A 24,380-nucleotide genomic window follows, 5' to 3' on the forward strand; every position below is an offset into this window, starting at 1 on the left:
AGGGGAAAAGTACTGAGCTATGTAAAAAATGTCAAAATGAGATATGAGAAATTAGTTGTTATGTAATGAGTTTTGGAAAGAAGCCCTGGTTTGAATCAGTAAAATCATTAGCAAAGACATTTCTTTACACCGGGATGATATAGTCGAAGTTTGAAGAATGGCATTTCCACTGCTTCACAAAGCTCCGAAGAATCTATATGACACTGTGGCCAAGGGGAAATGTCGTCTACTGTGTGTGTGTCTCGCACCTGGCACTGAAAAGCTCTCCATTTTCTCCAGCACCTCTGGGCACCACCGATACATAATTGTGAAAATGAAGAAAAGCGAGAAGGAAAAATATTTCTGTAAGGACTGGTATGTTGGTACACTTACATATCAATTCAACAGAATATTTTCTAATTACAACCTAATCAAAACCTTCTGAGACCAATGCAGAAATCCATTTGACATTAGGGATCTGAGCTCAAGTCTATTAATCAGTTCTGTCAGTGGGTACAAAAGTACTTACAGCAGGCAAGAATTAGTATCCTCTTCATGCAAGGAAGTAAAAGCAGAAATATTCAGGTTAACAGATAAAGCCAAACAAAGAATCCTATGTCCTGAATCTCCCCTCTGAAGCAAACAAGTAAACAAAAAAGCCAGGCTGTGTTTATGACAGCAAAGAAAAGTTTTCCTAGAAAGGACATGGAGAAGCTAAACTTCAGTCTCTACTTAAAAAACCTCTTATAATCTCATCTGATTAAATGACACAATAATTTTCTGTTTTATTGAATAACTAGTTAATGTTGTATTAAACTTCAGCACATGTATGGTTAATATCCAAGTCATGTTTGTACATAAGATGGTTACAGCTATTTTGATACTATTCATTATTAAAAAGAAAATCTCTCTATAAAATGTGATGTAGGGGTCTATTTTTAGTTTTATGTTTACACCATTTATTTAAAAACACACAGCAAAAACAATTTACAAAAATAGAGGAGAAAAGTTAAATTACTTCTTCAAGGAGGCATCATCCTATATTTATAGTTTGGTAAACATAACATTAATCAGCTGGAAAATGTTCAGCAAAATATAAAACCGTTATGGGCTCTAGTTCAGAGAAATATACGTAGCAAAATATATCTAGCTTCTGTACTTCAAAAGGCAGTGCAAAGCTGCAGAACCTGTGGGAAAATCAATTTTCTGCAGCATCAGTGGCTTGCACAAAATTTTGCAGTGCACCATATAGATTTTTTAATTATTATTTATTTATTTAACTGATTTCCTTCTGCTCCTCTATCTAGTATCCAGGCTGCAAAAGCGTTCAGGTTGATCCTTCAAGTACTGTTGAAATACTTTTTTGAAAACAAAAAAGAAAAGCTTGGTGCTGCTGAAAGAAGTTGCATGAAACGTACATTTCGTCCTCTGTTTTGCCCTCATACATTACGGCTCAAGCCTGCTTTCCACTAAAAATCAGGATGCAGTGATTTGAGAATTTCCACTTACTCCAAATGGTCCCAGTAAGATGGCTCACTGGGTAATTCTCTGAGCGACATACCGTGTTCTTGTGTGTGGTTTTGAAGAGAGATGACTAATTCCCCAGCTCAGTAGCATGTATGCTGTTCTTTGTACCAAAAGGTAATTATCAGGCAGCTGTGATTTGATCAAATCTTCATTGAAGGCAATAGACAGAACCTGCCTACGCGCATTTGCTCTGCTGAGAGGAGTGACAAAATGTGTCCCCAATACAGTTTTTATGGGTCCCTGTTCTGTGGCAGCATGATTTTTTCAAGAATCATCCCCAGAGAATAAGCATGCTATATTCCCTTCTTTGATGTGCTGCCCAGGGACTTCAAAGAAAAACTTATACAAAATACATCCTCTTAAAAAATGCTTTGTTTATAAATCCCAGGTACAATTACTAATGTAATTTTAGGTTGACTTTTTAGATTACATTAGATTTAATTTTAGATTATATTACTATTTCTTTGACTGTTTTTTGGCTGTGCCATTATAAAGGTGCATTTCTTATGTAAACTTCACTCCTGAAATAAGCAGTCTGAATATAATACATAATCTATCCATATTTCACATGGCGATACTTTCTTATTTGGATCTTTTCAATTGAGTGCCTTCTCCATCACTGCTGGAGCTTACTGTTTTGAGGAAAGAGGAATGTATTACAGTAAGCAGTGTGGCTTTACTGGCTTGCAAACATTGTTCAACCTTGTGAAGCAAGATCAGGCTCTCTAATGTAAAATGCATTACTGCTAACACTGGGAGATTCAATTATGATCTTTCTCTTCCAAGACACATCTTCTGAAAAAGTGACGGGAAAAAGTAAACTGTTGAAAGTTTGAAAGAATGGTGAATTACTATTTTGCAACTTGCAATATTTTCTGTAGCTCTGTGTTTTTTCTGCCTATCCCTCATTCTGATCTGCGTTTGACCACATGGTAGTCAGGTCATTTGACTGTCGACATGTGCACGAGGCACACTGGGTAGAAAACAATGTTTCAATAATAAAGGTGCAAATGTAGATTCACAGGTAGCTTTAGAGATTTTGAGATGAAAATGTGATGATCTTCAGTAATGCTAATATTGAGGTGAAAAACTTTTTACATTCACCCTTCCACTTGAGTTTGAAGCAGGTGCAGTGAAACACTTGGGAGAAAACCCAGAAACAAAACACAGTAAGGGAACTGAAGAAGAAGAACCCCTAGGACTCACCTTACATTAGGGGAACTCTGGTTTTGATTTGTTAGTGAACTGTCTCTCTCCTTCAGTTTGACCACCTCTTTTTTGGCAGAGAAGATTTGTAGGGGCAGTAGTGAGGGCTTCCTGCTGTGCACATCCGTGAGCTCCAGGTGCTGGAGAAGAATAGGCACTTCTGGCCGGTGGTGGCCTGATGGGATGCCAGGATGCTTTGCCTAAAGTGATTAACAGCTCCGTATGGCAGAGTACTCCCTCCGGGGTGGAGGGAATCCACTGATGAGCCAAGGTCTGAACTGGCTGTTTAGAAGGACTGTTACCTGCTATGCCCTTACCTCTCTTTTGGACTCCTGGGATGTGATCTGTTGTGCTACCCCCTTAAGTGCTGGGTATAATAGTTTAAGGACGGCTTGAGCAGCAACCAGCTGGGACTGTTAGCAAGAGCCCTACTGACTCAGGCACAGGCAGCACCTTTATAAATAGCAGAAACCACAGAGGCAGTTAATGTCAAAGAACTCTTCTGTCTCTCTTATGTATTTTGGTAACGGCTTTGGCACTGAAAATAACTGAAATAATGCCACTGAAACGTCCATTGAAGCAAGATATAGCTGTGTCTACACTAGAGCATTTGTCAGTATGGAAATGTCAGAAAACATTATATTCAGAGCACAAATTGCAAGTATAGACCTGACAAAGTAAATTTTGAACTGTGTACTCAAGTGTAATGCTTGAAACATATTCCAAATTGGCAAGTTGCAACCAATCATGGAACAGAACCAATGCTCCAAAAAACTGACAGAGCCAATGTTGAAATCTGAATAATTGCAACTACATTTTCATAGTAATTTAAATGGAAGAAGCATTGGCAGAAGTTCATGAATAATTTACATATAAGAATTTAGCAATCTGTGGTGAATAGAAAAATAAATGGCAAATCCAATAAGTAAATGATTATTCTGAATTATTTGCTCTGCTCTGATGTTTGCTAAGAAGTGACTTTTTGGGGGGTTTCTTGAAACGCTGCATTTGAACTCCTGCTTCTCAGGTAAATGCTGTCTTAAAGGAATAGCAGAAATGTACATATCTGCCAGGGAAAAAAACCCCAACAAACCACAAACAAAACAATACGAATCTGTAACATAGGTTGTTTTCTGAGGGGTGCATATAAAAAGACCTTATTTGTCACACAGCAGCTGCAATTGCAAAATCTGTAGCCTTAATGAGAAATGTTAGCTGATATAGATATGTATATATAATGATGAGTTATACACTGCATCAGTTTTTAATTAACTATGTACAAAGTTTTAAGATTTATGGAGGAGGTAACATTTGAAAACAGAAATCCCTAACTCCCTTCTGTGCCTTTGGGATTGTGATATTATTTTAATAAGCAAGAAATTAATTTATACAGCACCAGTATTTGTTTCCACATAGGAAGGATATTGGGTCTGTGTAACAAAGTAATAGAAAAATTGTTTATCTGGTTTGCCTCGCACAGTACTTCAAACAAAATAAAGAACACTAAATAGTTTTACTGGTTGGAAGTGGTGGTTTTTTAATGGGGCACTGATGTTTTTGTATTTTTTGTAAAACTATTTAATCTCATTGTTTATTTAAAAATACTGAAATCATGTTTCTGATGTAACTTTTAAGTAGTATTACACATTAGTTTATTAGGATAACGCCTCATAATGCACCTTACGGACCTGTGAGAACAATTGCTTTTTGGTCCAGAAATTCTTTTGAATTTGAAAATCTGGATTTTCTTTTTTGTGGGTTTTTTTCCTCCTTGCTTAAATTAAAAATAAGAATCTTCTTAATATTAAGATATTATTTTGTTTGACCTAGAGTGAAAAATCATGTTTGGAATAACTGGTGGAGGCAGAATTAAAAAAACAAACAAACAAACAAACAAAAAAAACCCAAAACAAAAAGAAGGGTTGCTTTTACCAAAAGTATAGTGCTAGTGTTATCTTCCTCCGGGAGCTCAGCAATAGCAGCACCCGTTTTGGATGCAGATTTTCTGTCGTGTAGAATCAAACACTCTCACCATTAATGAAATCTCCATCTGTCCTACGGCCTAGGAATTAAAGAATTCACTCAAACGAACAGTAACACTTTCCTTTTGAACATGTGAATTCCTTTTCCATTTGTCTCTCAACCATAATGTTGTATAACATTATGGAATCTAATCACCGGTTCTTGATTTTTCCTACTGATGTTGTTCCATGTTGTACCATTTGTACTAACTGGAGAAGAACTGGTGTCTGCCTGTTAAAAGGCTGGTCCGTTTTGTATAAATAATGCCTAGTTGGGAATGGGAATAGAGCTCTGGTATTTGAAGCTGCTTTGGTGCATTTAATTCCATTCCTAATAACAATTAAATGCACTAGGTTGAGTTTCCAAATATTAGTGTCTAGTTATTGTCCATATTCAACATTTGGATGCTCATGTTGGTACTACTGAATTTTAAGTATCCTTTTTAATCTTAAAGACCAATTCGAGCATCCCTGTCTAACATTTTCAACACTTCATATATGTGCTTGCCCTTGAGATGAACTTTCTCAGGTAGTTTCTGTGGCTGTGCCTGCTTTCTGTAGGTCATAGCATGCATTTTGAGTAAATGAATTTTCAATACTAGTAGCCAAAAACCATTTCAGTGCAAATAAAAAACTGATGGCTTCTGTACAAGGAGACAATGAAATAAATTTAACGTGCCTCTGCCTACAAAAAGCTTTGCCATTTCTGAGAGTGACAGTCTTTGTAACACTGTCTATTGTCAAATGGTGCTTTCAGGTGGTAGTTAACTTTCTGAGCCTGTTTTACAAGTGCCGATCAACTATCCTTGCAGTTCCGGATTTCTTCCCCAGCAAGCGTTGATGCTTGTGTCAGAATGCCTGCTGTTTTTCTTGGGTGCGTGCAACTTCATGTAGCGTGCTGATTCAGACCATTAATATGAGTAGTGCCCTACAGACCTACGGGCAATTGGCAGGTCCCTGCAGTGGAGAGCGCCAGCCAGAGTTCTTGCACTGGCTCTGGAACTGACTGGTTGTGTGACCTCAAATGAGCAATTTACAGCTACAGAACCTGGAACTCCCAATATGTTAAGTCGGGATAAAAGTTGGTTATTTTCCACAACTCTAAAGGAAGATATTCTATAGGAATATAAAGGAAGGTATACTTTAAAAGAAAAAGAGAGAGAAATGCAGTGTCCCCTTCTGGAACAGCAAATGAATGCAATAGTAAAATAATGTTTACTCCTCTGGTGTTTTGGAAAGCTGGAGGAGGAATGTAGAACTGGGAGACAACTCTGGAAAGGTAACTAAGTTGAGCAGTATAATTTATTGTCAGTTACTATATAGGAGCCTTCTGTGGAAAGATAGTGTCAGCAGAAGAGCTGATGGAAGGCAGGCATGTAAATTGTAAATCACTGTAAGAGGAACACTTCCTTGAAGAACTGAGCACATTCATCCTTGGTGCTTGTTCAGTCACGTGCTGTCAAGATGTGAGCCATGCGGAGTAGCCTAGAGACTGACTACACAAACAGTGTAAAGGCTTGGTCTGCAGACACAGGCAAAGATGTGGGTGAATGTAAAGAGTCTGTATTTTATTTCTTGATTGCTTGTCATGATTGGCCAGGTAGCCAAATTTCACTAAGCCAGGGCTGCTGGGCTCTGATTCCTTCTGCAAGGAAATGTTGTCATATGTTGGGATTGGGCTACATCTAAAATAACTGTTCAGTGTGCAGGAAATGGATAGTAGGGCTGTGTTGTTTATGCCAGTTCAGGATCCAGCGCTCTGTCTGTAATTTGGTCTTCTGTGAAAGCTTCCATGGTGAAGAACGTACTTATTCTAGACTTGTCTCTGGCAGAACTTCAAAACATTAATGGACGTCTATCAGAGTTGTAGTGAAACCTGGTTTTGTTTAGCTTTCAGCTTTGCAAGGAAATTTTAATAAAGTGGTTTTCAAAACAAAGGTCTCGGGAGGTGATGATTAAGAATTTGCATTCCTAAAATAATACGAGATGAACAACTTTGAAGTATGATGGTAACACTGCACCTATATCGCTCTACATTGAAATACAATAGCAGGCACTGCCTATACAATAATATGTCTCATCAGTTCCAAGACAGCAGGAGTTTATAATAATAGAGTATTTATGCAAAACAGTGAGGGGAGGAAGGGAATGAAAGTTGTCTAGTAGACTGCATACACAAAGCCTTTGGTACTTGGAAACTAATTTTATTTTTAGTTAATATTCATTGATGCAAGTTCTAGTCTATTGTTAAATGATTCTAGTGAATAATTACATCCATCACTTTGAAATGTTTAAGACAAGTGTGGAGTTGTAAAACCAATCTTTCGTACTGGAGTCATCACCAAAGTTGCATTGTGGAAACCATGTTGACACTACAGTTTGATCGTATTCTCAGAGTCTGCAGGGCTCTCGGCGTGTTCTCAGAATTGCTTCTGTGCGTTGTATTTACATGCGTTATGTAACCATTCTCGTTTTCTTGGGAACCGTAAGAAAGTGTATGGCATTTCTGTATTCTCATTTCCTCGGAATCTGTCAGCTTTTGAATGTGATCCATCTGTTGATGAGTGAATGGCAACTGTTTATTTCAGAATAAAACATGTGCTAAAATGCAAACATACAGCCTACAGAAGCACCGAGCTAAGTTTAATTAGCTGTAGAGTTCATTTAAACTTCAAACTACCAAGTTAACTCACTAGTCAGTGGAGTATATAATATATTTCTTGGTAGATGCTTGCTAGATAGGGGAGCTGATGATATTATATTTGTTGCTAGGTGATGAATTCTGATAACCTTTCTGTTCCTAAATCTATAAATGTCCCATATGCACTCTCTGATATACCACAATTCTTTATTTACATCTCAATTCCTGGATAGAACTACTACAAAGTTGCTAAGCAGCCATGTGTATAGATATATAACATTGTATCACTTGAAAACTTCTGGCAAATCGCATTTACCAAATGAATTATCAGTTTGTCATGATTGTAGCCATTAGCAAAGTGCAACACAGATGAGGTATATCAGGGTACAGAAGGATGGTGTTTTATCTGTCGCAAGAGACTAATGCTTTGGGAAGGGGACACGAGCTGGAAAAGGGCACAGATTTAGTGGTTTCTGGTGGTGTTTTGTTTGGTTTTTTTTTTTTTAATGGGTTTGTAACCAGAAGCAAAGCAAAGATTGACTGATTGTTATCTTATCTCTTTAAACTTCATAAGCATTGTAATCATTATGGTTATTCTAACGGGAAAGAAAAGAGACAGTTATTCAAACAGATATGCTAAGGTTTCTGCATTCTAATACTGCAAAGTCAGGTGATAGTGTAGGAAATCTATATCGCTAATCCTCAGTGCAGTCATCAGAGCAATTGCAATTAATGGTGCCTATACCAAGTCTAAGGAAAGAGAAGGGAAGATGAGCAATCATGCTTTTTTCATCTATTTGGCTTGGAAAATTGGAAGTAAATATTAGATTTAAAAAAAATAAATGAAATAAGAGGATGTAGGTCTGCCACTGAATGACCAGCAAATTTTGTTGTGTTGGCAACTATGATGGTACATGGAATTCCTGTAGTTTTAGGAATAACTGTAATTTATTAAATCTGAGGGAGTACTTGGTAATAACATTTTAGTTATATATTGATTACCAAGTCAGTATTTTAATTACTGTGTGAGAAGCCAGGATCTTGTCTGATCTGTCTCCATTGTGATCACCATATGAAAATAAATGACAGTAATAAGAAATAATATAAAACTATATTACTTTAAAGAAATATTATTCACTACGAGTATTCTGGTGTCCTTAATCTCCACACTAGAGATATTCTGTTTTCATTTTTCGTGTAATGCTTTTTTCTACAAACAGTCCCTGTTGTGGGTGTTCATATCTGGGATGTTGGCTTAGGTAGCTTTTCATTGCACCCTTTTGTTGACTATGAAATTTAATATAAGGAAAAATTCTATTCATTGGTCACATCTTTCTGCAGAAACTGTCAGTTATCAGCCTGATCCATATTCCTGAAGCTGACAAAAAGGATGCAATTGATGCAAACTATAAGCTGGAAGCATTATGTACACAGTGCTAAATGAAAATGGATGTCCACCTTTGGAAACCAGCAAGCAGCCAAACGGCACTACTGACCATAGTGTATATTTGAGACGTAGATTGTGTGAAGTAATTGACACAACTTCTCATTGTCATTTGCTTCATACACAGTGCTACTTGTTTAAATGTGAGCATGGGTAGCGATGCCACCCATTTAAGCAGCAAATGTGAAGAGAGGTGTCACCTGGCTCGTCAAAAAATCGCTATCGGGCTGTACATGTTACCTGGTGGTTTTTGTTTTTTTTTTTTTTAAATTATTTCTTAGTTATTAAAAAGAGGCAGAAACTTCAGTAGCCTGATGTTCTTTCCTTGGTTTATCTATGTAAACAAATTTCAGATTGCTTATAAATGATTGTGACTGACAAAATATACTTTCCCTCAGGTCGGTTCTTTTGTGGAAGATGCCAAAGCCTGTCTTTCTTTAAAGTATAAAAGCCTGTGTTTGATGTGAATAGAAACTGTTCTGGGAATGACTGTGCAGAGCAAGATTACATGGTGCAATTTTAATTACATTGTTCTCAGCAGTGCTACTTGTCTGATCTTAGTGTGAGAGTCAAAATTCAAACCAAGGTTATTTGGTTCTGTAACTGTTAGTCAAGCACTGATATTGTTTGAAAGAGATGACGATAAGTTGAGCAACTTTAAAATCCAGCAGAGTTTTGGGGGGTGGCTTTCTCCGTTAATCTCAGAAGTTTTGTACTTTAGCAGGCTGCAATTAAGTGGTTGATTTTCCATGTGGTTTATAGAATGATCTGTGTGTCGGAATTGGCTTAACACTTGAGTAAAACAAAAGCTTAACTACCAACTAATTTTGCAAATTTAAATGCAATTTAGATTTTTGAAGGCATTCTGAAAAGCTATTCATAAACTGTGTCCGAGGGCTGTATTTTAATAACCCATTTTTTAGAATGAGGACTGAAAAGGAGTGTAGGTCTGTTATTTGTGCATTTATCGGATATGTCTGAAAAAATCAGCTTTCTACTGGTGACTCTTGAAAAAGGTTGAGGGAACTCACTTGAGAGAACTTGGTAAAAAGCACTAAGAGAAACTGTTATTTCTCTGTCAGGTTCATTGATGGAGAAGATGAGAAGGCAAAAGATTTCCCCTGGAAACAGGAGGAACTTTGTTTTTCACTGGGAAAGTTGAACAATCCACTGAATAAATGGTTTGAGCAGATTTTCAGGCATGGCATTACTCATTCAGCAGCTGGGAAAATAGGCCAGCAACCTACAGTATCCATTTTGAAAGGAAAATATTACCAAGTGGATTTATTACTCACTCTCATTTCCTTTTATGTATTATAAATGATGCGTCATTCTCTATTTCTGAAACAAACTCGTACCACTGAGTGCTGTTTGGAAATTAGTTGCACATGGAACAAGCTGAAAGCTTTATTCCGGGGGATGCCTTTTAAGAAAACATTATTGTACATCCAGAAAGATTTTTATAATGATTATGATTCCAGAAGAAGGGCAGCTGTATGTAGATGCCCATGTATTTGGGTTTTTTTTTAACATTTCCTAGCATGTTTTGCCTCTTATCAGAGTGCTGAGGTTAGGAAGCAGTCTATGCAACTCATTGTTGAATTACAGATTAGTTGTGATTTCACACAGAAGGTGAAACCAAGACCCAAGATTGAGAAGATAGAGGCAATATTGCCTCCGCACAGTATCTGTGGGTAATGTGTAAAAAGCACTTTGTATCGATAGCTTATTTAATGAAAAGCTCCTGCACTTTGACTTCTTGTCTCAATGTACTGCTAGAGCAAGAGAGAGATATCAAGCAATATTTTTTTCTCCCACCTCTGAAAAAAGCAAGTATATAAGGGTACGAGTGGCTGCCATGGATTTGGTATAGGACAAAAAATATTTTTTTAGAATAGTAATTTCTTCTTCCATCCTCAAATCACTGAGTTATTTGTACTTCCCACTGAAGGAGCAGACAAAGCATCCATTGCTCCAGTGAGGCTTGATATTTCATTTCTGTCACTTAGTAAGCTTTCTTACTAATGGCCCAAACTTCAGGCAAATGTAAATGTGTGCATAATTTAGTGAATCTTCAGTTCATCTAATAGCATATCATAATTTCAATTAAATTAACTTAAGACTAGTAGAAAACTGGTATTAGTTGAGCGTTGACAGAAGCTTGTGCCATTAAAAAAAAGAAAAAATTAAAAAAAAAAAAGGAAACAAGAAGTTATGACAGATCACATTAAGAAATGACAGATGACTGCAATTATAACAAACTGACCTTGAAAACAAACAGTTTTAATTGTGAACTTGAGGGAAGAAATCCCCATGACCTGTGGCTAATTGTCTAGTTAACTGAAAACCTTTACTAAACAAGTTTGTGGCTTTGGAGACATTTTAAAAACATACTGGCATAAATAAGGTACTTTCTGTGCTGCTTGCACTGTAGTTATTTCCTGTGAGTGATTGCTTGTTGTTACTTTTTGACATCTGCTGGCAGCAATTTATTTACATAGTTAAATCTCCTGGGACACTGTTTCTTCTGCTGAATACCACCTCAACTGATTAGTTTTCAATAACTTTACGTACATAAAGAAATTTGGTTTGGGTAGCACTTAGGGTGACTGCTCAAAGATCAGATGTGTGCTTGTGCAGAAGCCAAGAATATTCATGGTCAGTAGTGCCTCTTGATGCTTTGTTCAGCCAGCATTCAAAGGAAATTATCCATTGTATTCCACTGGGAATTCTTGTACAAACTCAGACTTCTGTCTCATCTTCCTCCACTATAGGATACAATTAATTTCATATCGACAAACTTCTCACAGCAATTTGCAGAGCCACAACATATTGAATACTTTTGAATGTCTTTGATTCTGTCTGCTTGTGTCTCGGACTCAGCCAGTAAAGATTTTGTAAGAATCTAAAGTTAATTTCATCTTATGTTCTCCTGGGGTTCTTAGCAAAATGTTATGTAAATCTGCTAAAATGGAATAATATTGATCATTTGCATTGCAATGGGAAACCCTTTCATTGAAACTAACAAAGTTAAAAAGAGTCTTTTCTACATATTGCTTCTGGGTTTGGGGTCATTTGGACTGTTCAGAATCAGCACAGTGTTAACAGTAAAATGTCATATTCCTCCACAGATGTGACAGTTCCTTTGAGACTGTAGCTCCACAAATGTATTATCAGTTTAAGTATCCTCTGCATTTACAAAGAGAGAACAGCTCCATTTAAACTGAACTATGTGTTGTGCTCAGAAGATCAATGACTGTGGTATAACATCTACAGTTTGATTTTTATATTTTTCTTCAGACACAGTCACTGACATCATATTTTTGTTGAAATAGTAATTTTTCTCTAGGGCTTAGAGCAGAAGCTATAGTATTACCATGCCTTATAATGCAGCCACTGACCCAGGAGATCAGTCAATAATGTGTCTACATTGTAATGAATAAGTCAAGATAACTTCTAGCTGAGAACAACTCATTACAACTCCTTCTGCTTGATTAGATTTTTGCCCTAAATGAGACAACAGGCAGCAAAAGGATGTGTGAAGGTATCATGTAATGTGAGCTGGTGAATTCTGCTGGGGGAAGGAGGGAATGCCTTAAGTTATGATTGTAGTGTTTGTATTTTCCTGTAATTTCAAGCAGCCAGAGATTGCTGATGGAGCCCTGTTGGTAGAATAAATTTGCTGAAGAACATGAGATGCCATTGAGGGATCTTTCTTTCTAGGAGAAAGGAAAGAGGGAGAATGGTGGAAAAAGGCAAGAAGCAGCAGCAACGCATCTGTGCTGAAAAAGGCAGGAATCCTTGAGTTTGGTGCTGACAGAGCTGTTTTGCTCACATAGTACTCCGCTCTGTGAAAATACTCGCTGGAATCTCAAACAGCAACCTCAGTGCTGCAGGGCTAATACATTTTTCTTCAGTGCTGGGCTAATACAAGTTGTGACGCTTCCGTTTTTAGGGCAGGGTTGTTCAGCTCTAGCTCAGGGTACCTGATGCCATACTCATATCTCGCCAAGTGGTGGTGTGATGTGCTAGGAGAAGAGAGGCAGAGAGCTTGGTAGATGAGAAAAGATGCTAGAATACAGCGTTGGGTATAGCAGGTGAGGAGAGAGACAGAGCAGAGCATCGCTAATGTGGGTCTTAGTGGGGAGGGAGTCACTCATTCTGGAGTCACACATCATACCCGTTACACAAAGGCAGAGGGAACCTTCAGTCTGGTATCACTTATGGCTCAGGTGAACTGCACTACAGAGTTTCAAATTCTTAGCAATTTTTCCAGCTCTACTAGGACTACTGGTGGTAGCCAGGTAATGCAGGAGAGGGACCGACCTGATTCTTCCAGGGAAAATGTTGCACCTTTTATTAGCTGCAGCTGGTTTTCTGGGTGAAATCCCTTGTCTGTCTTGATCTATGGGAAGTTTATCTCCTACTTGTGATATATTCTTGCTATGCATTTTGACAGCACAGAAGAAAACTGTGACTATTAATAGGTACCATTTATAGCGTGCAAAGGTGTCGTGGTTTAGCCCCAGCTGGCAACTAAGCACCACACAGCCACTTGCTCACTCCCCCCTGGTGGGATGGGGGAGAGAATAGGAAGAGTAAAAGTGAGAAAACTCGAGGGTTGAGATAAAGACCGTTTAATAAGTAAAGCAAAAGCCGCACATGCAAGCAAAGCAAAACAAGGAATTCCTTCACTCCTTCCCATGGGCAGGCAGGTGTTCAGCCATCTCCAGGAAAGCAGGGCTCTGTCACGTGTAACGGTGACTTGGGAAGACAAATGCCATCACCCCAAATGTCCCCCTCTTCCTTCTTCTTCCCCAGCTTTATATACTGAGCATGATGTCATGTGGTATGGAATAGCCCTTTGGTCAGTTTGGATCAATTATCTTGGCTGTGTTCCCTCACAACTTCTTCTGCACCTGGCAGAGCATGAAAAGTCCTTGACTAGTGCAGCAACAAGTAAAACATCAGTGTGTTATCAACACTGTTTTCAGCACAAATCCAAAACATAGCACCATATTAGCTACTATAAAGAAAATCAACTCCATCTCACCTGAAACCAGGACAAAAGGGTATTCTCTGAAAGGCAGGTACATACACCCTAGTGCCCGCTGGATGAACTGTTGGCCTAATTTTTGCATTTTAACAGGGCTATGCACAAATCTGGTCATCACACACAAATTTCATGGGGATGTTTGCCAGTTTAAGTAATCGGTTTGTTTTTGTAGACATTATAGGTGTGTGCAAGGATAAAGTCTGTTGTTTAGTGCTTATTCTTCCAAAGAAGTTGAATATACATGTGTATTTGTTTGTATTAAGCAATTCTTGTTATAGTTTGATGAACATTGTACTGTTGTTCACGTTTCCTCAGCTTTTGACTATCTGGATGCTAAATAAGTCATCATTATAATTTACTTCAGGGGCACATAAAGAAATTATATAGATACAAGAGAATCATAAACATGCAGTGGGAGATAATAACCCACTATTGCTTGTTGGATTTTTTAAAAAAATCATTCTGTAGCAATTCTGCTGCAGAGCTAGAATTTAGCATTAATCTGTTTAAAAAAAAACCTTCAAAAAATATTTTCATAAAATTAATTTTGCTCATTTTCTTAAATGTTCAATAAGATTTTTTGGGTAAAGAAATATTTTAGTCATGCTTTTAGCTTTTCTAAGCCCCAAATCCATTATTTCTAGAGCACTTTTAGATATGAAATAATGATAACCTCATATCTTATGGAACAACCTGTCTGACTTAACTGTTGACAGTGTCTTGTCTGGACTTTAGTCTGCCCCCAAAAGTGTCATGGGGCAGCATTGTTCTCTTTTTATTCTTCTTCCTTCTGCTGTTCAGGTACTCTTGCAGAAAACCAGCAGAAATAAACATGCTGTGGGCTCCCTGCCAGAACCCATGTTCCAGAGGTGATTTTGAAGGCATCTCAAAGGAAGGGAGAGAAGCTGTTTCTCCTAATTGACAATATTGTTGGCTTGAAAAGCAGGATTTATTTTGTTTCTCAGCTGCCTTTGTCATTAGCTGTTGTAACAGATTTCTCTTTTGTTCTTGGATGGATTTAGGTTGTCCAGATGTGTTGGTTCCAGGTAGATTTCATCCTCTCCACGTTGACAGGATAATTCATCTCTTGAAGACTCATAACACTTTGCATTTCTATTAGTTTGTGTTGGGCTGCTGTGTGACATCCTGTACCAGAGTCAGGCACTCAACAGTGCGACGAACGCTGTCACATGGTGGCCTCTTACCATCTCCTTAGTTACTTGCCTGCTGTTTTCAGTCAGCGTCAATGCTTATTGCTAACAACAGCTTTGTTTGGTCATGGTACTTTTATGAATTTTTATATACAACAACAGTACTCGGAAGCATTTCCGTTTGCTGCAACCATCACTTTTCTCTCTTTGTAGTTAATGAAGCTGAGCTTTGCCAGTTTCTAACTTCTGTATTTTGCTAAATACCATTGAGCAGGGGGGACTTTTCAGCAGAGCTGAGGGATCCCTGCTGGGCTGGAAAGTTAAGTTGCCGTTGTGCAGCTGTAATGTACTTTTCTTGCATCTCTAGACCTCTCACAGGTACTGCTTCCGACTTGTGGTTTTGATATGATCTCAAGTTACTTGTTAAAAAGGATAAGAAAAAGTACACAGGAACAACATTCGCTTGATGCTGTAATTCCCACTGATTTTAACAAGGCTAAGTTGTATTTACAAAAAGGATCCTAACCTTCATTGACAGAGTAATTAAGTCTGTGTGTGTATGTTTGGTGTGTATTTTCAATGTGAAATTTCCTCACTGAGGAGCCATTTTGTTGCTAGCTATCATTAGCTAACATAAAAATACAAATACCTATACATAGAGACATACAGAGTAAGTTTTTGTGTGTTTATAGATAAATAGGTATATTTAATTATTCAGAATACCTCTGTAGAGATTTCATCAGAGAAAAAATTATGGATTCTGTATTTCTGTTCAAAACAAATTAAACTTCTGAGAATTAAACTCAGAAAAAAATTACCTTGGAAGTGGAATATATCAGCCTAATATATGCTTTTGAATATAAGAAATCTGTTTCAGCTTGTTTTCTTTTTATATAGTTTACAAGAAATCCAACTGCTAACCTTTCAATGTTTTAAATTGGTATTCTTTAAAAGATCCATGGTTCATTATCATAAATATCACAGTTGTGTAGAAACCTCACATATGTGGCATATCATAACAGTGAGAATGGGATGCACTGAAATTATGAATCCCAGGAACTTGAGATTTCTTGCTGAGATCTATAAAGGGTAGTATTTCCAATCGCAACTTCAGTTTCACATCGTTACAGTAATGGACTTGAGATCTTGCACAAGAATCCTTTTTCCAACAGGTCCTTTGATGATAATAAGCTCAAAGTCAGCGATTAAAGACTTGGGATGCATGCAGGTATTACTAATAATGAATATTGCTTATGGACAAAAATATTCTGTACAATTCACATGTCAATGAGCTTTCTTACAGAATGGAGTAGAAGTCTAATACAGGAGGCTAAGAAATGAACAGAGGGCAATGAGTGACATGCGTGTTGTTTTTCATTGGGAGATGCTTGGCAGTATTTTCATTTTGCTTGCATGGAGTTTTGGAGCCTGCCTCATACCATATGGCATATTAAGCACAATAAAGATGTTCATTTGGCAGCTGGAGCATGACTAGGAACATCAAGAGTCATATATGCATCAATAAATGAAGAACTCCGCCTTCATGTAAATAAATATGAGATCGTTGTTTTGATTGCCCATTGAGTTCTTGACAATGAGATACAATCGCTAGTCATGTCTGGTGTAGCATTTCCAAAATTTTAGTTTAGGGCTATAGCCGAACAGTTACTATTATTAATGTTTTGCACTTCTGTAGCAATTTGAGCACCAAACATGAATCATTTTGTTGCAAGTGCTGTACAGACACAGAGTGAACAAGCGGTCTTTGCTCTGAAGAGCTTACAATCTAGTTAAACTCCTTAAGCTCTAACACAAAGTGGGTGTGCAGGAGGACATGGGAGGTTTTAGTGCATGTGGCCACTCTCATCAGGCTGCCATTCGTCCGATCTGTTATAATGCAGCTGGGTAGTATGAATAATGTCAGTTATCCACCGCATGGCGTTCCTCACACCTCATCTCTGCGACAAATGCATGAACATCATAAACGTCGTCATACATCATAAGGATCATACATCATCATGGTTGCCAAGCAGCAAAGTGTTATATATTGGGAGAGCACCTTTTCATTTTAGGCAGACTGCCAGCTGGTTTGGTCTCTTCTCTCCATGAACCTTGGCAGGCTCCTCAGAGCATGCCCTACCCATCCAACTGACATAGGTTTTGGTAACTATTATTTTTTATGGTATCTGGGGATTGTTTAAATACTTAATCTGAAAAGATCTTATTGGAAGAACTCTTTGTAATGGGATGTTTTATTTCTGAAAAGAGACATCCATACGTCCTTCTTGAAACCTGGAACTTTTGATCATTTAGATAGCTCCTCGGTGGAACAGTCTGAGCTGTTTTCTGTTTTCTTGCATGTGCTTGTTCATCTTGTATTCAGAAGTTCTCAGTCCCATGCCCAAATTTCCTTCCATCTTGAGAGAGAGTTCAGTGTCCAGGACTCGGCTAGATGAATAAGCTGTGTAGTAAGACACAGTGGTTAGTTCACTGCATTTTCATAGTTGTTCTTTTCTTGAATGAACCCCACATATATAGGCCTAATGTAGACCTGAAAGGACAGGGAAATTAATTGAATCTAGAACTTTTATGTGTGGAAAAGACTTTAAGGTGCCACATAGTCCATCCTCTTGGTTTGAAGCAGGATCTGGTACTGAGATTGGTCTTGAGTGATTTTTGGATTAAGCTGGTATTTTATTAACCTCATATTAAAACCCTGCAATGGTAGGTATTCAGCATGTCCTCAGCACCCTCTTTTAATGGTTAGCTGGAAAGCTTTCTTCAATATCCGTCTGAACCTTCCCATAACTGATATCTACAAAACCCCGTCCAGTTTCTTGTTATATTGGTTAGTACTTGGAGGACATGAGGAGTAATTAATTAATTAATCACTCTTCATAATTTTTACATAGAGATTTGTACACGGGCTTTGTGTACAAAGCAACTTTTCTTCACCAGAGAATAAGAACTAAAAATCCTATTTGCTCTATATTTAACGGGCTATGCTTTTTTAGAGCATCAGCAATGTGTAGGTTTGTTTAAGAGATAGATGTAGTGCCACAGGTGGGAAATCTGAGTAAGCTGATGAAGCTGAAACTGCTCAGATATCTCCTGAGTCCCTGGCAGGGCAGGAAAGTGTGGTTAGTGCCCGGGCCAGGTCCTTAGGCTATGTAGCTGCTACTGGAGCCTGGTACAGGCAGCTCAAGCACTGTAAATTTTGGGTATCTGCACTGACTTTTCCCCAGAAGCCACAGGAGTTTAAGGAAGCAAATGTTCCCAGTGAGGGGCATCATAAGAATGACTGGGAATGCAATGCAATCTCATGCGACGTTCTGTGGTCATCCCAGTCCAGGAGACATCATCATTCTGATAAAGTTCACATTTGCCCCTAACTTCAGGCTAAGGATTTTATCTAAGGCTACAGTTCTCTTTAACTCTCTTAACAATTGGCTTCAGTTTCATCTCTGTTGGCCCTTGGTCCGAATAATCTTCAATGTTCTCTATCCTTATGATCACTTCATCTCCTTCCACCCACTTCTAATTCCTCTCCTACATATCAGTACTTCTCAGAGCCTTTTCATTTTCTTTCCCTCTCCTTGCTATTAACCTCGTCAAATACTCTTGTTTCTGCGGTAGAATTGGGAATTGAAAGCACCAGTGCTTTTGGATGAGATATGGTAAGAAAACAGTTTCCCACTTTCAAACAGCTCTGATTCTGCCCTTGTTGGAAAAATTTGCAGGGTTTCATAAAGCAAGGTCAATAGATGAGCAAAATATAAAAGGTCTAGAAGTGTCAAATTCATAACTCCAAAGAAATATAGAGTATAGATGGGAGTATTCTCCTGATTCCATGCGTCAAATCTGCATGTGGCCTTTGAATTTCTGCAATGCATGCAGATGGCAGCAATGCAGGAATCTCAAGGTTTGTGAACGCTGAGCAGCAAGGTGGGAGAAGTGTACTCCCAGCCAGCTTCTCCCCTCTTTTTGAAGCACAACACAGCATGGCCTCTTTTTGAATATGACCTGTAGTGTTTGGCTGGGTGATGCTATAGCTCTGAACTATGACATTTACATTTGGTTTTAAGTGATTACTTTACCATAGTTTTGTTAGGCTTTTATTTTAAATTTTTTTTTTTTTTTACTTTTTACTCCTGACATAATTAATTTCTCAGAGAGTGATGCCAAATTTTCCAGTTGTAAGCTATTAATAGACAGTAGATCACCAGCAGTTTTTGACTATGAGAAGCGCATATTTATTCAATATAACAAGGTACCTTCCTAAGACCCTGTAACATTGTTTTGGTTTATTTTTTTTTAGGGGAGGAAAAGAATAAGTTAAAAGAGAATCTACTCATAATTCATCAAGTCTGCAATCTATACAGTGATTAGTATAGAGAATTTCAACTTCCCACATTTGTGGTGACAGGAAAATTTTGTCTTTTTTGTGGGTTGATAGCTTTAGGAGATTGCAGTGAATCTGTTAAAACACCTGTCATATCACCAACATAAATTGCAGCGGGTGGTTTTACGCCAGGGAGGCCTTGCTAACAGAGAGCCTTCCATCAAAATCCTACTGTGAGCACAAGACCTTTTCTGCGAGTGGTTCCTGGCCTCAGCGAGCAGTGTGGACACCAGCACAGTCTGAGCACTGTGAAATTGTTTTAAACTGGTACTGGTCCCAAATTCTGTTTTTCTCCCTCCTGCTTCTACTGCAGTGTAAGACTTTGCACGCAGGGGTCTGCGACATGACAGACTGAGATAAATACTCCAATCCCTCCAGACAAACCTGAGGGGAAAGAGCTTTTTGTTTCTTTTTTATTTATAACCCCTCTTGCTTTCAGCAAAATTCAATGAAATGGCAAATGAGCTGATGAAATTCTGGTTTGTTATCCCACTGTGAATCCAAGGATAGTCCTCTTGCCCTCAAGTAAAGCAGAGGAAATGGGAGCAGCTTTTAGTTAAAAATATGTAAGCAAGCCTTAAACTTGTGCAGAAGCAGATCCTTCAGATGCTGGGATAATTTTTATGCAAGAGACTGTGGTGACTAGAGAGTTTGGACTCTTCTCAGTTAGAGGATAGTCAGGCACAAATTCACAGGTTCACAACTTTGTTCTTTTAAAATCCCACCTGAGGTTCCTAATGCCCTTGTCGATGTTCGGGGTGTGCAGGTGCCGGCAGCGGGGGCTGCAGGGCCTCTGTGAGGAGAGGTGGGGCTGCCCCGTGCTGGACAGAGCCGGTTCCAGGTGGTTCCAGATGGTTCCGCAGCTGCCCCACCACAGGGCACAGCTGAGCCCATCAGCAACGCTGGTGGTGCCTCTGTGGAAGCCTGTTGAAGAAAGGGGCAAAACGCTGCCTGGGAGTGAGGGGTGAGGGGAAAAAAGTGTGAGAGAGCAGTGTGAACCCCAGGGGCGGAGGAGGAGGAGGAGGAGGAAGGGCTCCAGGCGCCAGAGCAGGGATTCCCTGCAGCCCCTGGAGGACCCCACACAGGAGCAGGTGGGTATGTCCTGAAGGGCTGCAGCCTGTGGAGGGGACTCACGCTGGATGGAGCAGGGGAAAAGTGTGAGGAGGAAGGAGCCGCAGAGAGGATCTTCCATGTAAAGTGAAGTAGGATTATTGACAGTTATTGTTTATTTAAAAGTTCTCATAATCCTTAGCTATACTGATAGTGCAGCTCATGCGCTATATCACAATCCTGGTAGTTAGTAAGAAATGTTATAGTTTGATTTTTCTGTTATTCAGTATTTCTGTTATTCTATTTTTCTGTAACGCTTTTGCAGTAGACAAAGTTGAATATTCTATAAACAACCACTTCCAAGCATAAAGATTTATGGGATATCTCAAACCACTTTGCCAGCAGAAAAGCCTTTAGAGATTCCATGTTACAATGAGGCAGATAACAAGGTCTCCACTGCTGCTGCCCAATTTGTAGAACTAGGTGTGCATTTTGTGCATTTAAGTGATCACAGAATGTTCATGTCCAAAGTGTTTAGTTTATCTCCTACCTCCCCAGTTAGCACGGTCAAAATCTCTTCATCCTTCTGAAAGTGCATATTCATAAGATTTGTCTATGAATTATACTCACACAAATACAAAGCTTCTTTGAAAGTTTTTCCCTTTAGATTGGGAGATACTTCTTCCTGAGATCTGTAGACAAGCCAGTAACGTAAAAATGTTTGAAGTCTATGTTCCAAAATGGTTACTTATAATTGTGTTTTTTCTTTTTTCTTCCCCCCCCCCAGTGGAATTTGATGACTGCAAGGGGAATAACAAATTGAACTTCGAAGTTTCTAACCCAGACTTTAAGGTGGAACGCGACGGGTCTTTAGTTGTGCTAAAGAATATATCAGAAGCTGGCAGAGCCTTGTTTGTCCACGCGCGGTCTGAGCACGCTGAGGATATGGCAGAAATTTTGATTGTTGGAGCAAATGAAAAACATGATGCATTAAAGGTAAGATAAATACAAAGGATTAGAAGAAAGTGCCACGGAGATGCTGCTGGATATTTACACGTGTATTCTAGGACTGTAAGCAGTTTTAATCTGTTAGCAGAGAGATCAAAATCAGTCCAGATATTGCTTTAATATTTTAGCACTTAGTTTAACTTAAAATACAAATTTTCTAGGTTTTGAATGATATATTACATCTTCAGGTGTAAATGCTAAACATTTATAAAGAATTTATTCAAATGAAAGAGCCTGACTATCAAAATAGGCTGGTTCTTCTGCTGTACCTTATGCTGGATAACAATAGTTTGGCTATAACAGAAAAAGGAAAATCATAGTCTAAATGTGTAATTTAGACTTTACAGAACCTTCACGTTTGCCCCAGGTCTAAGAACATGGGAATGAATTCTATGCTGTGGAATTTAAATTTTTGTATAGGTCTGCTTATCTGATACTGTTATGTGTTAAACTGCATAAACATCCTCACGCAAATAGCACCACATATTTACACTTCGTCTCTCTCTATGCACTAGTGATTTTTGTTCCACTCTGTCCACTGAATGCTGTGTCCTTTTTTCCACTTCTGAATTCCAGTACAATACTAACCTCATACTATGGGGGAAAAAGTGCTTCACAAATTGATTGAACTGTTTACTTCACACCCATCAAAGCAACAAAAGGAAACGTGAGATAGCCTTCATTTCTGTGTCATGGCATTTAGGAGAGGCAGACAAGATAGTGGCTTACTAGACAATTAAGCCTGTTACCTTTACAGACCTATAATTTCAAGAAAGTATAAAGAAGCCATGATAAAAATGACTGATCTATTGTCTTATTTTGGTATTTAGACTTTCAGCTGCCAGCATTCTCCTCATATTTCCAACAGTTGCTTAGTACAACTCAAGTCTTCCATAAAAAAAAAAATTAGCTTTAGGGGAAAGGTTGAACAAACTTCTGAAAGTCCGTGGCTGAGGAAAGGTTTTGATCTGCACTTTAAGTAGCACATCATGTGAATATAGATTGCCAACAGAGAGAAAGTACCAGAATGTGTAACTGCAGAGAGCTGATCAGAACACTTAAATGGAATTTAATTTTATTTAAATAGGCTGTTTCTTCACAAAGTTAAATTTTAACAAGGTCATACTTGAGAGAGTCTCTTACATGGTGGAGCTGTGGATTTAGGACCACGCACTGCCAAATTCAGAGTAGGAAAACTACACTTGCAGGAGCTGGGCACTTGGCTGTCTTGTGTCTCAAAGTAGCAAGGCATGCTCCTTCTGGTGCATTGACAAGAATGTTCAAACGATTTTGTTTTCACTCCAGATTTTGAAATCTTAGGAGCAGTTTCAAAATGGGGATTCTCATTCTCCAGGCAGAAGTTCCTGAAACCACAGAGGAGTTTGAGACATCTCTGACAGGATGTCTGCAGTTAAACTGCAGGGTATTGGTTTATGTGTGAAAATCTGACTCTGAGAATCATATTCTGAAGTTTTATTCTTGTTTTCTTAGAGAAGCAGCCCTTCGATGTCTTTGAGGGGAGATGTTCTGTGGAAGTTACAGTTTGGGGAAATCTGGTCTCAGGAGTAGGAATTAACAGATGTGTATTTGCACTGATTATGGCATAGCTTTGTCAGTGACCTTTCCTCTTTATGTCTTATTTGGGTTCCGGGTAGTCTCCCCTCAAAATGTTGCAGCAATACTAATTAATTCCTAGTGTTGAAATCTATCACCAGACTACATCCAAAAGCCAAGTCTAATTTGGCCCCACTCCTGGATTCTGTTCCAACCACTTTGTGTTGCTTCAGAGAGAGAAAACCAGTCTAAATCTGGCATATTCTGCCACTTGCCAGTCTTCCCTCATAGCTGACTCCTCAGAGCAATATTATACCATCATCTCTACCTGCATTCATCACTTTTTTCTGGATTTCGATATTCAGCTCATAACTAGAAGATTACCCTTTTAGTATGGTGATCCTTAGTGTCTGCAGTGCCATTGGGAGTTACAGGATGCATTAATGTGTCCTGGGAAATCCATCTAGTGAGGATCATCCCCTTCTTCAAGGGAACATAAAGGTCTTTGGGGTTGGCTGTCCTACTCTGGACTCAGCCAGCACTCCGTAGCTGTTAAATCAATGTTTTTTACCAACCATTTCAGCTATTGTTTGCCTATTTTAAACACAACACAGACAGTCTTGTCTTTCTGTTTGTCAGACTTGAGAAGGATATAAAGATTACAGTGTCCTATCTAAAGTGATTTTATGATAAATGTGAACTTAATCCTGTACTTTTACAGTCTGAATGTGTCAGCATGGAAACAGCAGAACTGCTCCATCTGTTTATGCAAGGAGTCTTGGCTAAGAAATGCTCAGATGGAGCCTTAGTAATTCAGCATAATTCTGTAGGGTTAAGATGAGCACATGCTAGAGCACTGCTTAGCATTCAGTAGTTAGAGTACAGTACCTTGTTTAATTAGGGGTAAGTAGTTCTTAAGTATTTCCCCACTGCCAGCAACTACCTTTTTTTTTCTGAAAGCATGTAACCTACATTTGTGAAATCCCATTGTTAATGTTTCTAATTGCAGATTCCCAATACGTTTGGAAATGATTGACAACAATGATCTCTAATGTGCTGACTGGCAGTCTGAGCCCGGGAAGAGATAGCATAATTCCTAAAACTTTGTGATTGCTACCAACCATACTTTAGATGAATATTGAATATATTTAGAGGTGAAATCTGGAGTGCGCAGAAAAGCTTTTGGTATTCTAGTGGTGGAGAGGTGTGGTTCTTTCCTGCTGAAGATGTGGGAAGATTCCAGCTGGCCTCACTGATCAGTCCGAAGTGATTAACTTAAACTAACTTCATGGCCATAGTATCGTCAGTGGCTGTTTAGAATACCACTTACTATTTAACTCT

At 38.6% G+C, this 24,380-nt stretch overlaps 1 protein-coding gene across 2 annotated transcripts in view; it reads left to right on the top strand.

Annotated features, from left to right (window-relative positions):
- CDH13 (cadherin 13) overlaps positions 1-24,380 on the top strand; it is a 521,177-nt gene that overhangs the window by 153,280 nt on the left and 343,517 nt on the right. For both annotated transcript variants that reach the window (XM_072871837.1, XM_072871836.1), the window contains exon 3: positions 21,265-21,473. In XM_072871837.1, the coding sequence (XP_072727938.1) occupies positions 21,265-21,473 (209 nt within the window). The remainder of the gene's footprint in view (positions 1-21,264; positions 21,474-24,380) is intronic.

This window comes from Ciconia boyciana, chromosome 9, assembly GCF_034638445.1.
Source record: "Ciconia boyciana chromosome 9, ASM3463844v1, whole genome shotgun sequence".
NCBI classification, from domain to species: domain Eukaryota; kingdom Metazoa; phylum Chordata; class Aves; order Ciconiiformes; family Ciconiidae; genus Ciconia; species Ciconia boyciana.